The sequence below is a fragment of the Lissotriton helveticus genome, chromosome 10 (genome assembly GCF_964261635.1).
Source record: "Lissotriton helveticus chromosome 10, aLisHel1.1, whole genome shotgun sequence".
In the NCBI taxonomy this organism is placed as follows: domain Eukaryota; kingdom Metazoa; phylum Chordata; class Amphibia; order Caudata; family Salamandridae; genus Lissotriton; species Lissotriton helveticus.
The window spans coordinates 27,362,199-27,383,437 of NC_136071.1; the positions used below are offsets into that span (position 1 = coordinate 27,362,199).

At 45.8% G+C, this 21,239-nt stretch overlaps 1 protein-coding gene across 3 annotated transcripts in view; it reads left to right on the plus strand.

Moving 5' to 3' along the window:
- Nucleotides 1-15,588, plus strand: part of TAFAZZIN (tafazzin, phospholipid-lysophospholipid transacylase) — a 73,303-nt gene extending 57,715 nt beyond the window's left edge. For all 3 annotated transcript variants that reach the window (XM_078664646.1, XM_078664645.1, XM_078664647.1), the window contains 4 exons: nucleotides 1,563-1,625; nucleotides 2,879-2,931; nucleotides 8,601-8,678; nucleotides 11,170-15,588. In XM_078664646.1, the coding sequence (XP_078520772.1) occupies nucleotides 1,563-1,625; nucleotides 2,879-2,931; nucleotides 8,601-8,678; nucleotides 11,170-11,271 (296 nt within the window). In that variant the 3' untranslated portion in view covers nucleotides 11,272-15,588. The remainder of the gene's footprint in view (nucleotides 1-1,562; nucleotides 1,626-2,878; nucleotides 2,932-8,600; nucleotides 8,679-11,169) is intronic.
- Nucleotides 15,589-21,239: the final 5,651 nt, after the last annotated feature.

The window sequence follows — 21,239 nt, forward strand, 5'->3', positions numbered from 1 at the left end:
GGAAGTCTGGCTCTCTGTACTGCCATAACACGTGCCATCTCAATAGAATGGTGCCATGGTTGCATTGCTGGATCATAGCAGTCCATGCTGCTCTGAATACAGCCCCTAGCCTCCATCCTAGCAGAGAAATACCAGAACCTCAGAATGGCCCGTCCGACCCCGGACTAGTGGGCTAAAAGCAAGCCTGAATTGCACTGAGCGAGTAGGCCTGACTCTACTGTTGATTTTGGGCAATTTTTGGAAATGAGGCCAACTGATTTACTTCATAGCGGAATGATCTAAATATGAAAAAACTGCAGGTATTCTTTCTCCACAGTGGCAATTCGCATTGTGTCCATAGACAGCTGTGGGAAGCTCCCTCATGTCTTCTTTCAGCGCCTCCAGCCGTAGAAGTGCTGGAGCCCCGGCCTACTGGACAATGTACTGTGTCCCCCGCAAGCCTGTCCAGCACTGGCCAACTTCACACAGGGGACCTCTTCGGGTTGTTGCTACCCATTGACATCTCCAGGGGAGACTCTGTGTCCTGCCTAAATATTAACAATGACCAAGGTGGTCTGTCCGGAAAAGATGTGATATGAGAGAGCCTATCTCATGCCTAAATGTTAGCAGGGACGGAGGGATGTAATCCAGCAAAGTCCTGTGAAGAGATACCCTGCAGCCAGCCTAAATGTTAGCAGGGACGGAGGGGTGCAATCCGGCAAAGTCCTGCGAAGAGAGACCCTGCAGCCAGCCTAAAGGTTAACAGTGGCAGAGTTGTTCAGTCCGGCCAAGAAGTGCTAAGGGAGTCTCTGTGTCCTTACCTTAATTTTAACAGTTAGCCATCCAGCAAAGATGTGTAATGGGGGAGGGGTGGGCTGTGTCCTGCATCAATATTAACTGTGACCAAGGCACTCCGTCCAGCAAAGATATGTATTAGTGGGACTCTTTGCCCTGTTTAATTGTTAACAGTGATGGGGAAGGCCATCTGGCAAGAGATGTATTGAAAGACACCCTATGCCTTGCCTAAATCTTATGCAGGGTTCTGAATTAGCACATGAGGACAAGTAGGTACCTTAGCTACGGAGGTCAAAACTCTCTGTTTGGCCTCGGTCTCCACAGACGAAGACACTCTAATATGGCTTAAAGTGATTACATGTAAGTGAGGGCAGTGACTACATGATTTACATATGAATACATCATATCTGGGCCATGTCACACACTTCACTTAGACATCATGTCACATGTAATATTACATAATCTATTGGTTTTGTAAATTTGCATGCATTGCACATACATTGGGAATGCTGGCCTGAGAGTTTTCCTGTTTATTTGTAGACTTTATAATAAGTTGGCACCCCTGAAATACCACTAGGGCTGGGTAGAGTTATTCACATGGTGATCCCCGGCCTGATGTCTGACTGACTCTTTTCCATACTAGAGGCTCAGGGTTGGCCACAAAGTCTCCAATTTCCTTAAGGGTGATACCATTCTGCTCACTTTAATGCATCCACTGATCCCTGTACCATGTCAGCATCTGCTCATGCCGCAGTCTGAACTCTAGCTGTCTCTCTTCCTCCTATAAGGTATCGGCCGATTGATATCCGAATGCACGCTTCACCCCATCATTCTGCCTCTGTGGCACGTAGGTAAGAGCTTTGTGTGTGTGTTGAGTATAAAGATATGGGCTATGTAAATATAACGGTTGCATGGAGGGGCATCCATTTTAAAGATGAAGAGCAGGAAGGGTCTCTGGGTGCTGTAATAGAAATTGCAATGGTCTGTTTAGAGGGTCTCAGTAGTTATTTTTCACCATTGATTTCTGAGTCTCTCTGTGTGTATGTTTCTTTTATTTTGTTTGTTTCACTGACTTTTTGCTGCAGTGTCTGAAAAACCTTGTGGTTTCTGAAATGCTGCTTCTTTTGCTCTATTTACATAAAAAAAAAACTCAATGCCCTTAATACCAAGGAACCTGCACCAATGAGTGACATGTTACCATGGTTGGCAGGAGCTAGTGATTCCTCATTATTTCTTTCCACCCACTGGAACTTCAGGTGTTGTATATTTAGCGCAATAGGTCCTGGTCCTATACCAGATGTGGTCTTATTCATTTGTATGCTCATCCCCAACTCAATTGTTACTCAGCCGTAACTCAAACTCAGTTGCTTGAAGTGAAGCCCCTCAGTCCAGCTGTACTTTAGCTTGATTCTGACACCTGTTTGAGTGGCACATTGGTAGTGCCGGTTGGGAATGTGATCTGTAATAGGCGTGTGGGCTTTAATGTGAATGCCTTGGTCATCAATCCTGAAGCTCCTCTCTGTGCACACTATGTGCAAGGACCTGGCAACATACAAGATCTTACCTCTGAACGAGACCAAGGGCTTGCTAATCCGGTGGTCCCTCGCAGTCTTTCAAATGACTGTAAAAATACCCCAGACCAGAGCCCCAGTGACATGGTTCCATGCAGTGAACTGAGCATTTAACCCTCATCTTCGTTTCATGCAAAGAAGCCTTGACTAGGTGTTCTGCCTTTAAAGTTTAGAGCGCATCGGCTGTGCGCTTACCTGGGTAGATCAGCGCTACGTCCATGTTTGTATCGCTGAGGGGGAGAGCATGGTGGCATATTATGTGACTGGTTGCTGTTGGGCAGAGTACGCAAGGGGCCTAGGAAATACTATTGACCCCTCAGAGAGAAAATAATGAGACCCCTCACTCAAATATTGTATTTTACCTCTTTAAGTTCTTCTTGGCTCCAAACCTTCTAAATTGTAAAAGAACAGTCTTTGAAGACACTTAATTGGGGAATGTTGATTATGTGGCAAGGGAGGGCAAGCGTGCCAGAGGCAGCATCTGTACACTTGGTTCACTAATGCTTTATCCTCTCTTTTGATTCCACTGACAGGAATGAGTGATGTCCTTCCCAACGATCCTCCCTATGTGCCTCGCTATGGGCAGGTGAGTTACTTCTTCCTTTCTATTCCCTTGTTTTTCTCCTTGTCTGCTATGGAGAGGTTAGTCTTCCCTCTCTTTCAATGCTGCAGTTGTTTCACTAGCTTGCTGTTAGCAGAAACTGTTTTCCTTCCTTTACGCTCTCAGTTTTGCTTCCTTTTAGATCCTCACTTTGTTGCCCCTACACTGTAGGGGCAACAACGTCTTCCCTCCCTTTCCATTCTTAATTTAAACCCCAGCTCGATATGAGTGGTAAATGTTTCTTCCATTTCTTTCTTCAGTTTTTCCACAAGGGGCCTGTCTGCCATTCCTCCGCATCCAGCCTTTTTTTCCTACAGCTCACAATGGGCTGATGAATATTTCTTCCTTTTCTATACTATCCTTTTACCATACCTTACAATGGGCAGCAAGGCCCCCATCCTCGCCGGCCCACCTTCCATCATCACTGTTTTGCTCCTGCAAACTTTTGTCAAGAATCATATCTTCGGTTACTTGTAGCGCTCACGCTTCACATTGTATTCCCTGTGCTCTATAAGGGGAAGTATGTGTCCTAACATCAATTGTAACCTAGGTCACCGGCACTTTTCTCTTCTGTTTTTTATAGATATCTACCACGTTGCAGTCAATTACAACTACCTCCCCTCCCCCATAACCATTAAAAGAGGGGAGGTAGTTGTAATTGACTGCAACGTGGTAGATATCTATAAAAAACAGAAGAGAAAAGTGCCGGTGACCTAGGTTACAATTGATGTTGTCACTTGATGAGTGGAGGACGACCTAGGTCCTCAAATCCCTCTTTGCTCCTTGTTGTTGTTGGAAGTATGTGTCCTGCCTGAGTCCTAATTACTTAACTATGTTCCTTCAGTTCTTGAGGGCAGTTGAGTTTTTTCTTCCTTTCAGGCATCATTTTGTTTCCAACATCTGGCTTGTATCGGTAGATGTCCTTCTGCCCTTTCTATCCCTGCTTTATTTCTCATATATCTATGTGCACCTTTCTTCCATTTTCCTCCCACATTTTGTTCAGTCCGCTCACGTTGGGTCAATGAATCTGTTCACCCTTTTGATTCTTTGATCCCCAACTACAGATCCTATCTGTTCTGATCCAATGGCCAGACTGTCTTTGTAAATTAAATAATGATCTTGTGTACGAAGCCGGCTCTTTATGTAGCAAATCAAAAGAAGATATACCGTGCAAAGAGTCCGGGCATTCCCTTACCTAGTGGATAGGGTTTTCTCTAGCAATCCCTAGGTACTCTTTTAGGGGGTAGTGTGGTCGAGCAGCCTTAGACTTATCAGAGAGCAGTGCAAGTCATTTGCAAATACACACAATAGTCAATAATTGATGCCCACGGCTCAATAAGGAGATCCACACTATTTTATAAAAATAACACATGTTGTTATATATATATGTTTCAGCACCAAGATCAATACGATCAGGTAAAGCACATTTGTCAAGAGAAACACTTTTGCATTTAAACAGTCGACACTTAGTGCATTTTTCAGAGACTGCAATGTTATCCTATGAAAGGAAAAGCAAATATGGAGTACAAGTTTGTTGCAGCAACTTACGAGACCGACCTCTAGGACTTGAGGTGTGTATATGGGAAGGTGTAAGGCAGCACCAGCAGATCACCTCCAGTGGCATGAGGTTGGCCGGGTGCAGTGGTGCAAAACAGTGTTGGGTACCTAATGCAAGTTGAGGGGGATCAGCCGGCATGAACAGATGCTATCGTGTCGGACTGGGAGTCCAGTCAGGCTGAACCAACAGGGGGCTCAGACCTCACGATGCTAAGATGGGGGGGATACCTTTGGTCCTCTTCTCCACGGGACAGGGGCGGCGTCGGCAGAGGTGTCCTTAGACATCAGGTTTTCGTCTCCGATAGCGGTTGTGATAGATGGGGCCTGTAAACAAGTGTTGCAGGCTGCATCGAGGAGTCCACAGCGAGGCAACCCTAGGTGGGTCTCTATGCACAAAAAATGTAGCAGCGGACCTTACGATGCCGCACCTTGAACCCAGTTCCAAGAGTTTGTAAATGTCAGTGCAGCCACCCTCGACGTCAGCTGCTAATTGCCGTCGCTGTGTTTTCCAGATCACAGATAATTTGTTAGCTTATGTGGGGGCGCACAGAAAAGAAGTCCAAGAGAACTGTCGATTTTAATGTATGAAAGAATCCTTTATTTAATATTGTTCATTCTTTTAAAAGCCGTCACAGTGCAATTGGCAACAAAGTCAGCCAACGCGTTTCACTCCCTACCAGGGAGTTTCTTCAGGGCGAGATGAAAGTACAACCGGTAACGCGTAAGTGGATCCCCCAGAGTCGCAAAAAAATAAAGCTTGAAAGAGTTCCTAGTTTTCCTGTTGGTTCAGAAATACTGTTTGCATATTTTTTTCTTTTTCTAGTTTCGCCTTAGAGTGTTCGTGGACCTTGGCAAAACCTCTCAGTTTAATTTTACAAGGATCCCTTAATTGCGAATATCACGCTCCGGCACCGTAGATTCTGGCGAAGGAAGCCGTATTAGATCCTTCTCCCACAGTAAAATGTTGGTTAAAAAATTATGAACCTCAAAAGTTTCCTCATCAGCACCAAAGTAACGGCATGGATGGTCCCAAGGCAGGACCGCCATGTCGGAAATGGCGGTCCTGCCTTGGGACCATCCATGCCAAGGTCCACGAACACTCTAAGGCGAAACTAGAAAAAGAAAAAAATATGCAAACAGTATTTCTGAACCAACAGGAAGACTAGGAACTCTTTCAAGCTTTATTTATTCGCGACTCTGGAGGATCCACTTACGCGTTACCGGTTGTACTTTCATCTCGCCCTGAAGAAACTCCCTGGTAGGGAGTGAAACGTGTTGGCTGACTTTGTTGCTAATTGCACTGTGACGGCTTTTAAAAGGATGAACAATATTAAATAAAGGATTCTTTCATACATTAAAATCGACAGTTCTCTTGGACTTCTTTTCTGTGCGCCCCCACATAAGCTAACAAATTACCTAGGTGGGTCTCTAGTCTGGAGGGTCTGGGGACTACATTTGCACCGCTGGCCCACTTCATCTCGGGATAGGCGGCGCGGTGCAGTGGTGCTGCCCTGTGACTGGCTTTCCCAGTCTTGGAACCTGACAGCTCAGTCTTTGGTACCTGTAAGATGCAGGGGAACAGCTCCACTGTTCCACTCGAGCTCCTGTGTCTTTGGAGAAGTGCTGGCAGCCCTCCCAGGCTTTGGAGGATCAGCAGCATGCAGGGTGAGACGACTTCGGCACAGTTGGCGAGAATAGGCGAGCAGGCCTGCAGGGCTGGCGCCAAGTCAGTCGCTTCTTCTGTAGTTCTTGCTTTTGTGGCTATTCAACCCTTCTTTTGGTCTGCATGATCTTTCTCTTGTTCTAAGACCTTGCCTTAAATACTGAATTTAGGGGCATTAGGGGAGTGTAGCCAATGCGATACTTACCCTTGGGGTCACTACGGCCCCTAAATGACCACTCCTATGGGAGGTGGTCATAAACCTGTCCCAGAATCCCTGTTTTTGCCATCACCAAGATGACTAACTTTGAAAAGTCTCCTCCACGTTAAGTAGCCCACTTTGGGGGTGGCACTAGCCTGGGGGGACATGCCTGGCAGACTTGCTAATTTTCCCACCAGTCCAGGTGCCAAATGGGTCTGGACAAAGGGGGTTTGTTGATTCTCCAGGGAATATGACCACTTCCTAGGGGAGGTGGTCATAATCCTATCCCAGAATACCTCTTTTTGCCATCACCAAGATGGCTAACTTTGAAAAGTCTCCTCCACTTCAAGTAGCCCACCTTAGGGGTGGCACTAGCCTGGGGGGACACGCCTATTCGGACTAGCTAATTTTTCCACCAGCCCAGGAGCCAAATGGATCTGGACAAAGGGGGTTGTCTTCTGTGGGGAGGGAAACCAGATTTGCATATCAAAGGCAGTAGGCCCTTTGAAGCCCCCCTGACGTGGAATGCTAATGTGCAGGTCATCCTGTGGGAGAAGGTTTACCATACCCCCTGCCGGCTTGGTTTACGGGTCCCAGAGAGCAATGCTGTAGCCGTTGGGGATCAGAAACTCCGATCTGGTGGCAGGCTAGCGAAAACCAGTCAGTCAGCTCACCAGTGGCTGGTAGGTTTTAAGGGGACACCTCTAAGGTGCCCCAGTGTGCATTTATTACTAAATCCGTTACTGGCACCAGTGTGGGTTTATTAATACAGGAAGTTGGATACCAAACATCCATATTTTAATTGAAGCCATCCTGCAGCTTGGGAACTTGTTTTTACCAGTGTTCAGCACATGCTTTACAATGGCTTCCCAGATCACTTGTACTAGTAGTAATGGAATTGACCAGCACTGGGGCATATCTGCACATGCAGTTATGCCCTCACATGAAGTATAGTGCACCCTGCCTTAGGGCAGGAAGGTCTGTCGTATGGGTGACTTAATTATACTACATGCAGTGTCAGCGGACATGGCACACAGGTCGTGTTTTCACTTTTGTCTCCATCAAGACACGCAGCCTGCAATGGCAGTTGTCATGAGCTTGGTGAGGGGGGCCTTAGGGGGCACAATTCACGCTGCCTCCCTGAGGGACCCTCTTTAGTACATCAGGCCCTAGGTACCACTTACTAGCGACTTTCAGAGGGTATTAAAGGTATTGCCAATTGCAGGAAACAATTGTACAGTTTTACGAAAGAGATCTGGCACTGGGGGCCTGGTTAGCAGGAACCCCTTGCACTTCCAGTCGAAATCACATCAAATACCCAGCAAAAAGTGTGTGGGGGGGGGTGATCAAGTTGAAAAGGGGACTTACCTTCATAGTTGTCACTAAAAAATGCTACAATCTGTGACCTTACTCTGACTCCATTGTCAAATCGCACATAGAGACAGCTTTTATCTGTCGGTCCCTCTTGAAATGGTAAATTAAAAGTAAGAAAAATAATATTGTAGCGTCATGATGCGTACGAGTGCATGCGTGCCAAAACATGCACACGTAGAAATCCCAACGCTGGACCATATCATGCACTTTGGTGCACTTTGTCTTACATTTTTTTATGTACTGCTCGAAGATGGGCATCTTAGAACAGTAAATTACAGTCAAAACGAAATGTTAATAAAATTTCTTCTGCACCGTTACACATATATATATGCACATGCATGCTGACATAATTGCATTGCTTTTCCCCCAGTGATATTTGTCATCAGCAATACAATCTTTTTTCTTTTTGCAAATGATATTTTGTCTTGGCAACATGCATTAACAGAGCCGGAAGTTTGGAAAAGTCTTTCAAAGGAGCAAACTTTTGGCTTTGCTAATGCTTGTTTTTCGAGAGCAGCTGGAAAATAGTTTTGTACAATTTTCGTCCTGTTGCACAACTCTGACTTGGCTGCAAGAGTGAAGTTTTGTGCACGTTATGTTTTGTTTCACCACTTTTTCTTTTTTTTCTATGCACACGTTTTGTTTGGAAGCAGAATTCCTTTCCTAATGGATAAGTGTTGTCTTGATACACAAGCCCATTTCCATGTGTATGTATTTTGTTTCTGTGTGTGTTGTTTGTTCTGTATTGTGCTTCTTTTTCCTGTGTCTCTGTGTTCTCGGCGCTCCTTAGGCGCAGTGGGGACTAGTTCCCTCTGTGTTATCACCCCACCCCCCCTTACTTAATGTTTCTTTTCTTGCCAGCGGATCACAGTGCTCATCGGGAAACCCTTCAGTGCCATGACGTTGGTGGAGCGCCTGCGTTCAGAGAATAAGTCGGCAGTGAGTACCTAGGCTTCACGTTTGCATTGCTTTTTTCTCTCTCCACCTGTCATCACACACATATGAAAGGGGATCTGATACATCATCTAAGGACAGACTGTTTTGGTGTCATCTCACTCCCACCTCAGTGCAAGGTTGATCTCTTCTTGGTCCAGTGTTTCCATAATTGTCTTCTGGTGTGGTGTACAGAGTGACAACAATAAAGCAAATAAATACACATCTAATGCTCAAAATTCTTCAAATAAAATCACAAGATGGGCAAAAGACCAACCCTCCCACAACCCAGCAGAGAATTGTTACCAATCACCCAAAACCAGCAACAAGACGTGCAAATACTCAGTTAAGACATAAGTGTCCTGGGCTGTGGAAGGGTTGTTCTTCTAAGCATGTTTGGTCTTAAACTTCTTCAGACCAAAGAGTAAAATCAGTGCTAGCATCAAACGACCAGCAGAGAGTTCCCAACCGTAATAGCAGCTGTGGCTTTTTAACCCCAGGACTAACCGAGCAAAAAAGACCTTTGCTTCCGGTTTGCCACACACTGTGCAAACATAGCCTTGACACCAGATAAGTGGAACTGTCTCAAAACATGAGGAACTCTACTTTGAACAGAATCTGATAATCCAGAGATCATCAATTGTCTGTGGTGGCCTGATATCACACCCCAGTGCGGTGGGGTTTAATATCCTCATCAAGAGTCTGTGTTGGCCCATGTATAGATGTCTATCAATGGTGCATACTACACGCAATGTCAAAGATGTTAGCTGTAATAGAAAACTGCCAAAGATGTGTGAACTGTATAACATTCAATGTATAACTGCATACTTCCGTAATGCCAAATATTGCCTAATAAAAAAAAAGTGTGTGTTGGTGTGATATCACACCTCGGGCGGCTAGGTATGATATCATCGACAAGAGTCTGTGATGGTCTGATGTCACATCCTGGAGCGGTGGGGTTCGATGTCAAGATTCTGTGGTGGCCTCATATCACACCCATGAGCACTGGGGTCTGTTGTTGACACTGAGAGGTTGTGTGGGCATCTAATATTGCATCTGGACGTTGTAGGATTTAATGTTTTTTCATCAAGAGGCATTAGGGTTGGATGTCATCTTTGAGTGGGGTATGATGGTCTGATATCACACCCAGAGACAGTGCAGTCTGTTCAAATATCCAGAAGCAGTGATGTTTGATGTCACGGTCCAGAAGCTACGATAGTCAGTGGGGTCTGATATCCGGGCCAGAAGCTGTGGGTACTGATATTATATCTAGGAGCAGTTAGGTTTGATGTTGTGGCCAAGAGGTTTGTTTGGATGCTACATCATGAATTGTATAGATATAGGAGCATGGATTCCGAGGACCGAGGCCGAGCGTGGCAACCCAAATGTGTTTGTGTGAGTCCTAGGGGCGTATCACGCTGTCCTGTTATCACCCACAAGGCACAACACAGGGCAATGCTTGGAGGCTACCCGGAACAACAGATGAGTGATGTGTTGAAAACACGATGATGTAAAAAAACTTGTGATGCAGGTCAGCACCCGGACCATCCCAGATTCCCAGAGGGTCTGCACCGGTGTACCATGACTTGCTGGCAGTAGTCATACTACCTGCAAAGAGGCCACAGCCTTGGTAGATCTTCAGCAGATCCATGGCTCTGGCTGCATGCTACAGCATGACAACATCACAGTGGATTATAGGGCAATTATAGTATTCAGTCTGCGGAGCTCTGTGAAGGTGCTCCCTCCATGCCGCCGCCATCTTGAATTATTCCCTCATCCCATCTCCCTGCTCCTAAAATGTGTTGTGCAGTCAAACTACAGCTTTCCCCAGCAATGGAAGTCCTCTTCCATTGCTATGCATGTACAATAAATCTTCTGTCGGCCATAGTGTACGTTCCTGATTATGAACTGTATACATTCCAGGGATCTATTGCAATGGACATGGTAAGAAGCCGGATTAGAGCGCTTGTGGTTTGCTTAAGCGAGTTCTAGCCTTGTGTGTGTGGGGGGTGGGGGGTGGGGGGGGGGGGGGACGGACCTGTTGAGCTGCAGTGTTCTGTAGCCTCTGTAAACAGCCTGTGATCGGGACACACCAACAGTCCAGTGCCTTTTATGGCAATACCAGTCTGAAAATATTCCAAGTACGCCTTTTTTTCGGTACGTGCTTAATACACGTTCAATGAAAATTGTCGTTTATTTGTGGTTTAAATGAATTGAAAATAGTACACGAAAGCAAGGTCTTCAAGTAGTGACGTATTCATTGTACAAAATAAAATCAGATTTCTGGAGCACACATCTTCCATAATTTGATGCATATATTTACTTAACCATCATTGTGCTAATCATTACTACTTAAAAATATAATTGATTCCTTTTAAATGTGTTATGTTGGCCCAAGCTGTCTTACGGACTCTCCCTTTGACATAATGCTTCGGCGGGTGTGGGGGTCAGGCGGATTACCCGTGTGAATCATCTGTATTTTGCCCCCCTCTACTAGGTGGAGATGCGGAAGGCTGTGACTGACTTCATCCAGGAAGAGTTCCAGACATTACGGCTTCAGGCAGAGTCCCTGCATGAACACTTCAAACTACACAGATAACCGGAGGACCTGTAGCCGAGGAGTTACGTGGAACCTGGAAATACCTTGTACCTCAGAGATTACCTGTACTGTAGCAGCAACTTGCACCCCAGAGATCACCTGCACCTGTAAAATAATCTACGGCACAGAAATGATCTGTGCCCTGTGAATAATTTGGACATTGGAGATAATCTGCACTATGAAAATTACCCATACCATGGAGGTAATCGTCACCCGCAGGCACAAAGCAGACATTTACTGGACTCTAGCTAGAACCTGCATTAATGAGATAAAGTGCACCCTGCAACTGACATGCACTCCGAAGTTAACCATAACCCCAAAGACAATACTTGAGACATCGCTGACACCTGAAGGCGACAGACAAGGGCAGAGAAGGAGCTGGAGGATGGGAGACATGGAGCAGGACAGACTGGATTCCAAGGCAGAGGATGAGCCTGGCGGGAGAGAGAAAGTAATGATATCAAAGACCAAAGGTGCATGATCCTAGAGAGAGACATTACTGATGTTCAGGGCTGGGGGTGCATGGTACATTGGATTCTAAAGACTCGCTACATGTCTCATAGGACAGACGATGTCCGCCGAGGTAGGGAGCTTGATAGAATGCATCGTGGAGGGCTGTGATAGTATACACAGCAGAGAATAGCCAGTGGTAGCTGAGGATGGAGCTTATTATGCATGTGATCCTGGCGGGTAAGAGAGATGTCTGATTTTATGAACTGTTGGCTGTTCCACTATCTCAGTTAAGGCCCCTGGGATCCGCACGTCATGAGTTTCAGGGTGTGTAAAGTTTGCTGCAGGTCCGTCTTGGGAGGATATTCTGGATTTACCCAGCAGAGCTCACGATCATGATAAATATCCCTACGGTGCTGGCCGCAGATGGAGTTGTCCCTAAAATTGCATGAGTGCTGCAGGCCTTGGATTTAGACAGCAGAGCTGTCCCTCAGATTGAATGTATCAGGAAGGCCCTGGCTTCAAACACATTGCATGAGTTATGCAGGCTTTGCCCTGAGATAGAGGAGCTTGTGCCTTCTCCTATCTGGCATCTAAACTCTGGAACGACCTCCCTGAACAAATTCGGGAATGCCCGAATTTGCCCCAATTAAAAAAATTGCTCAAAACCTGGCTCTTTTAAGTTGCTCCTTACAGATTGCCTGTCGTTCTCAGGCGCCGAGAGATCCTCTTGGGGATGATCCGTGCGCAATACAAATGACCTAAATAAATAAATGTTGTGCAGGTCCCACAGACTTTGCACTGAGAGAGCAGAGCTGTTGCTCACATTGCACACGTAGCACAGGCTTTGCCCTCACATAACACAGCTGTCACTCTTGCACTGCCGCGAGCAGATCTACTGCCGCACTGCACGAATCCCGCAGGCATTAGCCTAAGACAGCAGACATATTCTTCACATTGTTCGTGTCCTGCAGGCTTTCACCCTAGGTAGTAAAGATCTTGCTCACAATGTCCAAGTTTCAAGGATTTGATATTAAATAAAAGAGCTATCACTCAAAAAGCACAGGCCTTGTAGTCACTCCCCTCACATTCCACTGGTCCTGTGGGCACTGACCTGAGAGAGTAGACCTGTCGTTTCCATTCCACTGGGTTTGCAGGTTATCTCCTCAGGGTGGAACCTGGCACCATGAATTCGAGGTTCATGCATTCACTCCAAATTCTGACCTCTCGTGCCAGTACAAAATCTCGATCAGTGATGCCGGCTAAATATCCAATCCCATGGTACCAAATCATGTTCGGTGAGGACATCAGCTCAAAATAAAGATCAATTTGTAAATTCAAAATCACAATATTGGCACTAGCTCAAAGTCAGTCTGTTGCGCCCGCTCAAAATCATAGCTCACTGCGTCAGCTCAAAGTTACAATCGGCGACGCCAGCTTGAAATGTTAACGGTTTGCACCAGCTCCAAATCATGATCATTTACACAATTTAAAATCACATTCCATGTTCCAGCAAAAAATCATGTTCAAGGAAATCAGCACAAATCACATCCAAGAGCCCAAGCTCAAAATCACATCCCTGGTGCCATCTCAAAGGCACAGTAAATGATAACAATCAAAATCACAATCAATGACCGCAATCAAAATCAGTGGCTCAAGATCACCAAGACTCATTATTAAATTCACAATGATGCCAGTCAAAATCACAATAAATGATGCCAGTCAAAATCACAATAAATGATGCCAGTCAAAATCCCAATCGGTGATACAAGCTTAAAATCACCAAGGCGCTTTCTCAAAATCACAATGATGCAGGCTCAAAACCACAATAAATGACACCAATCAAAATCTCAATCGGTGAAGCAAGCTCAAAATCACCAAGGTGCATTTTCAAAACCACAATGATGCCAGTCTAAATCACGCTCAATGATGCAGGCTCAAAATCACGCTCAATGATGCAGGCTCAAAATCACAATACATGACACCAATGAAAATCACAATCAGTGACGCGAGCTCAAGCTCACCAAGATCAATTCTTAAATTCACAATGATGCCAGTCAAAATCACAATCAATCTTGCAGGCTTAAAATAACAATCAATCTCACCAGCTCAAAAACGCACATAATGCTTACGAAGGCCTGACTGACTACGGGCACCTTGCCACAGCCGCATGGAGAATGACACCCTGTCCACAATCAGCCTGGTCATACCATGTGGATGTGAACAGAGTGACCGCTTTCAGCCTTTTGGTGGACCATAAATGACAGCCTTCACCACACTCCACTGACCCCTCTCAGTGACCGTCAGACGGCAGCCTTCTCCACATTTAGCCTTTCAGTGACCCATAAAGAACAGACTGGGCACGTGCAGCTTGTCATTGACCCAGTATCGAGAGCAGACTTCTTTCTGGCCCTTGGAGCAGGCCAGGCTTTGACTTCCCTGAACTAAGCGTCTGAAGCAGGCAAGGCTGTGACTTCTGTAAACATTTTACTCGCACATAAAGCAGACCAAGCACAGATGTCTCTAAGCTTCCTACTGGTCCTTGAAGCAGGCCAGGCACTGACTTCCCTAAGCTTCTTAATGGCCCATGAAGCAGGCCAGGCACTGAGTTCTTAAAGCTTCCTACTGGCCCAGGCACTGACTTCTCTAAGCGTACTACAGGCCCATGAAGCAGGCCAGGCAGAGACTTTGCTAAGCTTCTCACTGGCCCATGAAGCAGGCCAAGCTGGGGCTTTGGTAAGCCTTTTTCTGGCCCTTGACTCTGGCTTTCTTTAGCCGACACTCCTAAGTTTCCTCCAGCTTTGAAAGTTGAGGTTCTGGTTTCTAATTTCCACCACCTTTTGAGAAACCATGATCTCGCCTTCTTGCTTTTAGAGAAATGGGTTGTTCTTCGAAATATACCTATTACAACTTGAGTTTGATACTATGCAGGCTCTGACCTGCTATGCATGCGCACATATTGATATGGTCTACTCCACTTTTGCTGAGTGGAAAAAATCTCTAAGAATATGACACTCGTCACGAGGCGTCCCAAGAACAAGTCAAAAGTTCCCAGGGTCTGGATTCTGATTAGCAAACTAGGAAAAGTCTCCCAAAGTGGCTCCTGAGAGATTTATTTTCAGTGAAGAGAATGTAAATTGATTTTTTCAGGAATAGTTCTTGAAAGAAGAACAGATCATCACTGCAAATAGCAGCTTTGTAAGGCTTATTTCCCCTCTGGAAGGGGAAGCCACATGCTAGCTGCCTCTGCATTATTTGGGCTTGTGTAGAGACCGCATAATTGGAACCTGAGAGTAGAGTGCATCACATGTTGTGGACGCATCTGGTGATTTTGACTAAAGAAGATGGATCAGACTACTAGGTGCTCCATTTGTGAAAAACAGTGGCAGCACATATGCTGGTTTAATTCGAAGTGAGACATGACCTCATGCAGAGTGTTTGCATGCTCGCAAATCCCCCTGGAGTTTTTTACTTTGTTTCCCTTTTGGTGGATATTCTGGAGTTGTTGTGTTAGCTGGTCATTTCTAGAAAGCTAGTCTTTTTTTGGTAGAACTGTATGCAGTGATATTGCCTAGGGGCAAAGGTAGCATGTGTGAATGAAGTTTTGTATGTAATTGCCCCATGCTGCTCCTTAGGACAAATACACCTAAGATAGTTTGATGACCCACGTTATGGAGAGTATGTCTGGGTAGATCCATCCACCCCTTTCGACTTGGCAGCAACCTCTCTGGCATGTAGTAACTACTGGGGCTTGGCTGAATCTGACACCCGGTCAGTGCTTCTCCCCTCACCCCATTTGGGATGGTGGGTCTTTTAATAGTATTTTGATAAATTAATCTGCATTTTTAATAAAAACCTTAAACTAAAGGCACGCTCCTGTTAAATTCATTTGTCGATTTCTTCAGCTTTATAAGATATGTGTGTTTTTCTTGCATGTATATTTTAATGTAATCTGCAGCCACAGATTTGAGTGCAAGTAAGGTAGACATAATTTTTCATCCTTCGAAGTGCATATGACAAGTACATGTTTTGATTGGTTAATTACAATTACAAAGAAAAATGGTCCAAGAGACGTGCTTTTGCGAAACTACTATTTATATTAGCCTTTTATTCATATTTCCTGGGCATTTCTTTTATTTCATAATTGAATATCAGTGAAGCTGAAGATCAACACTTGACCTTTCAAATAGGAAGAATTTTCTACACAAGTAAATGTTTCTTTAAAAATTGGCTACAAATAATTTAGATAATTTTAATGAAATTGTATATTTGAATAGATTTGCTCTGGAATACAGAATGCATTCATGATTAAGATAATATCCCATAACTGGTATTAGAAGGCCCACATTCGAATGCGTACAATTTATCCCTCTATTGCCCTAAAGGTTAGGGCTGTCGACCTCGAATCTGGGGAATCGGGTTTGAGTCTCAGCAATGACAGACAACATCCTGTGATTCTGGGAAAATCACTTAATCTCCCCATGCCTAACAAAAATGAATGTGTCCTCCTGTAAAACGACTGGTGCTATGTAAAGCGCTCTGCTACTCGATATCTTCGCGTCACATTCGCACTTTATAAAACTCCATAAAATAAAATATGAGAAGTGTTATTCTCGATTTACATTTAATATCTTCTATATTTATTTTCCTTCAGTCTACAATTTTAATCTCCTGGATTACATGGTTAACTTTTTTTTTTTTAAATAGATTCAGACATGAGGTCTGGAAGCTGAGTCTTTAATTGATTTTCAGTTATTTAGACATAAAGTGGCTGAATACTGATTCATTTTACAGAGTCTGGGGATTTTTTAGATTGTGCCTGGGCAGCACATGTGCTGCTGCGAGGCATGCAGTATTGGAGTAGGCACTTGATTTTGCCCACTATCTGCCCATATTTTTCATTGGCTTGTGTCATTGTCCTTCGTAAAGGCTGGCTTCTGATTCGTAAATAAGTTTGTAGGTCCTTCCTTAGTATCGCCTTGTCTTCATTTGCAACCTCCCACGAGGACTGGCCCTTTTACTTAGGTTGTTACACTGTACGTTTTATTTAGTCTGTAAGCACTATTTTTTTAATGAGTTTCTCTACATGTGCTGCTTCAGCTGGTTTTGAAAGCAGCGGGCACGCTGTGCATTAGCTTTAATGTTTTTTTTTTTTTTTTTTTTTTTTCTGAGTTTTATATAGCGCGAACTAGACCCGAACCGAATCAGGTATCAGAGCGCTTTACATAGCACCAGTTGAGTTACATGAGAACACACTTTCATTTTTTAGGCACGTGGAGATTAAGTGATTTGCCCAGAATCACAGGAGGTTTTTGGCGTCGTTACCGAGACTCGAACCCAGGTCCGAGGTCGAGCGCCTTAGCCGTTAGGCCAACCCCTCTCCCCTTGCTGAATATTATTCCTCCTCTTCCCAGCACGGCGCCCGCTTTTATATTCTCAACACGGCGCCGTGCTTTAATCACCCATAACGTCCACACTACCATCCCACGCCAGCTCTCCTTTCACTAGCCTCCAGGACCTCCTTTTCTTTTTAACCCCTTGGCTGCGGGGAGCTCGGCTCGTCATGAGGCACAGCGGAGCTGTCCTCATGACGAGCTGAGCTCGTCACACCACACCCGTTTTTAGAACGTTCAGCACAGCGGGGAAATTATCCCCGCTTGCGAACGTTCCAACGGCTGTGACGAGCTCAGCTCGTCATGAGGGCAGCTCATCCGTCCCTCATGACAAGCTGAGCTCGTCAACAGCACACAAGGCGTTAAAGATAGGTGCTAGCGCACACGGGCTGGTCGTCTGATCGCTATTCACCTCTCAGCGCCCTGTAAATTATAGGTAGGTTAGGCAAAATGAGCGCGGAATTCCCTTGAGGACACAGAACTGCTCCTTGCCAAGCCTGTTTTTCCACAACTCTTATTCTGCTGCCTGTACTCGGAGCTTCTGGCAGGACGAAAGCTGCGACTTCCTCGGGTTCCAGTATTCCTGGAAAGTAGCATGTCCAGCCAAGTACCGCCTGCCTTTCCAGCTCAGCTTTTAAACAAGCATTTGCAATGCAATAAGTCTCGCATTTATGCAAGTTTAACCATTGGCATTGTAAATGCCAATGCCTTTTATTTATGTTTTAAAAACCAAAACCTAAATAAAAGGCATTGTCATTTACAATGCCAATACCTCACCCCCGTGTAAATGTGAGACCTATTGCATTGCAAATGCTTGTTTCACTAGACACTGAAAAATGTATGTGTTAATAACCCTCTCATTGCATCTCCTTTGAAAGTCACAGTTAGGACACTGTGTCTGTCTTTCACACCCTGCCACTTAGTTCTGTGGGTGGCCACATAAAATAATTGTAGGATGAAAATTCAAATTGGTAAATTTGATCAAAAAAGTAAATACTTGTAAAAGAAGTGCAGGATGTGTTTTCCACTGATCAACACTATTCCCTAAACAACCCATCTACTGAAGGGACTACTCCTTGAAAGGGACTGAGAAACAAACTGTAACTTCACAAAGTCCCTTCTGTTTGTGTCTAGTTGTAAGAGTCTTGTGTATTTTTTATGAAAGAAGCCCACTGTACTGTTGACTTTGAGGATGAGTTTTTAGTACAGATGGACCTTGCTGCCTGTGGCTAGAGAACTGAACTGTTGTCAAAGCGGAGAAGACCTGATTGGAGGAAAATCTACCACGTCCAGTGGCAAATGCCAAATCTTTATTCAGAGTTAACAAGACTGAACAAGCAATAACTACAATAGAAATACTGCAGACACTGGAAGAAAAACCTAGACATCACTGAATTTGTAAACATTTTTTTTAAAAAGGTTCTGGGTTGTGGCTGGATTGAGCATGGCATTAGATGCACTTCACCCGAGCTCAGGACCCCCGAGGACTATCTACAGCAGTCCTCTGCATCAGTGCCGAATGTACTCGCTCTCCTTGGCAGGCTGGAAGCTCTTGTACCCCCATGTTCTGTTGGGACTCCGCTGGCGCACTAATTACCCGAACTGACACTGAGAGGGAGGCTACTGCTGGGCAGCTTGAGCGGAGGCCATCTTGTCTTGGGGATCATCGGCCACGGTCTGCGGTTTTCTGCGAGGGGCTGGATTGCGACTGCAGAGCCTGAAGCGGTGGCCTACAGACCTGGTACGCAGGAGCCTTAAGCGGCCGACACCACCCTGCCTCGAGATCTCGGAAGGCGGATGGGGGCCAGGGAGGTGTTGAGTGAAGACCCCAACATCAGGTAGACCTAGCGGCCTGCATCAAGAAGAGGCAGCCGGCTGGGAACTCTTTGACGCATTTTGCCATCACTAGTGAGTGCACCCGGGCGGCAGATGACTGCCCCTGCGGGAGCTGGCTCTTCCTTGCATCGCGTATTGACCCAGTGGCTCCTGGGAGCGGCCTGATAGTTTGTGTGGCCCTGGTGACACGTGGCCGGCAGAGACAACTTGCTGACTTGAGGCCAAGCTGGTCAAGACCAGTCTGGCAACTGACATCACAGACCTTGAGCATCTTGATCACTCCTCCCCATCCAGATGCAATAAGCGCCGTTTTGCTCATCGTACAGACGCGGCAGAGCGATCCCTGCTTGCAAGCAAAAATATTATGAGGGTGGTAATAAGGTGGGAACCCTCTTGGTGTGAAAGTTTTGGCAGCAACAAGCCCGCACCCATATCCCTGGGATCCAGACTGCGACGGGTATTTGGGCTACTTCAGAAGCGGCCAAACTGCAGGCACTCCAGGACTTCTACCACGCCGTTTAGAATGGCGTTGAAGCACATCAGGACGTCATTGACTACTACCTCGCGGGTTGTAGATGGAATTCCTTTGACTCGCTCCCCTCGGAATTGCTTGAGGACCCTATCTCTATGGAGGAGCTTCAGTGTGCCCTGAAGGGCGCGCCCTTGGTAAAACCCTGGCTTCCGATGGTCTCCCTGTGGCCTTTTACTGTAGATTCCTCCGACAACTACAAGAGCGCCTGTTGGCTCTTTTTAACACCTTCACATCCACCTCCGGGCTCACCCCCACAATCTCAGAGGCAGAGAATACGCTGATCCCAAAACCGGGCAAATACCCTTCCCTTTGCCCCTCTTATTATCCAATTGCACTATAAACACGGACGCAAAACTTCATACTAAAATCCTAGCTAATAGACTGGAGCCCTACCTCCCTGGTCTTCTAGACCCAGATCAAGTTGGCTTCATACATACCAGACGGGGCGGACAATATTCGCTGCCAGGCCCATCTAGTGGAGAAATCACACCGCCATGCTATCCTGTCTTGCCTTCTATCGCTTGATGCGGAGTAGGCCTTTGATAGGGTCAGCTCTCCCTTCTTAAAGGCAGAACTCCACAGGCTGGGCCTAGGCCCTGCGATGATTACCAGGATAATTGCCTCTTACACCTCTCGCACTGCTAATGGAGGCCTGTTCCAAACTATCCACTTAAGGAGAGGCGCCAGACAGGCCTGCCCTCTCTCTCGCCCCTTCTATTTGCCCTGGCAGTAGAGTCTTTAGCGGTTAGCATCCGACAAACTGAGGACATTGTGGGCATACCTTTCGGGAGTGAACCCATAAAATTGCCTTGTTCGCTGACGACCTATTGACTCTTGCCCAGCCCGAGACATCCCATCCGGCACTAGTATAGACTTTGCGTGCATTTGAAAAATTTTCTGGCTTCAAAATCAATGTGTTTAAGTCCCAGTCGTTAAATTTGACCATTCCTCCCGCTGACCTACCAGCATTTCAGTCTCTTGTTCCCTTCCAATGGGCTATATGCTCCATTAAATACCTGGGCCTATGTCTCACACCAACTTTATCTACATGGAAAATGGCCAACTTACTGGAATGTCGGAAATCCGTCTTGGAAGTACTTCACAGTTGGAAACCTCTTCAGGTTTGATGGCTGGTTTGTTTAAACGCAGTAAGTATGTCCCTCTTGCCAAAAATCCTCTACCTCTTCCAAACATTGGCCTCTCAAATCCCTCAAGATGAGATTATGAGCCTCCAACATGACATATGTTCCTTTATTTGGGATGGGAAACATCCTTGCTTTTGTAACACGGTATTAACGCTTCCCGAGACAAAGGGGGGATGTGGTGCCCTAACCTCCTTGAATATTACTGGGCAGCCCACCTACGGTACGTCTCAGAGTGGGTTGTGCGGGAAAGCGACAAGCACTGGTTTCATATGGACCGGGCTGTGGCTTGTCGACCCCTCTGGGATCTGGCGTGGTTCCTTGAAACATGCGAGGCCACAGAGCTCCTACATTGCAATCCCTTCAAAAATGGTCCTGGAGCTATGGGAATAAGTGGCTTTGAAACGAGGTCTCACTATCTTTTCTTCGCCCAACACCCCCAAGCACATAATTCAGATTTCACACCAGCCCTGCAACCACTCTTACAGTCATTGCAGGGAGGGAGATTGCTGCACTCTCAAGAACCTCTTTGAGGGTGAATCCTTTAAGATATTTGAGCAATGTGGACAATACTTCCGCATCCTTGAATCCACAAGGCTACAGTATTTTCAAATG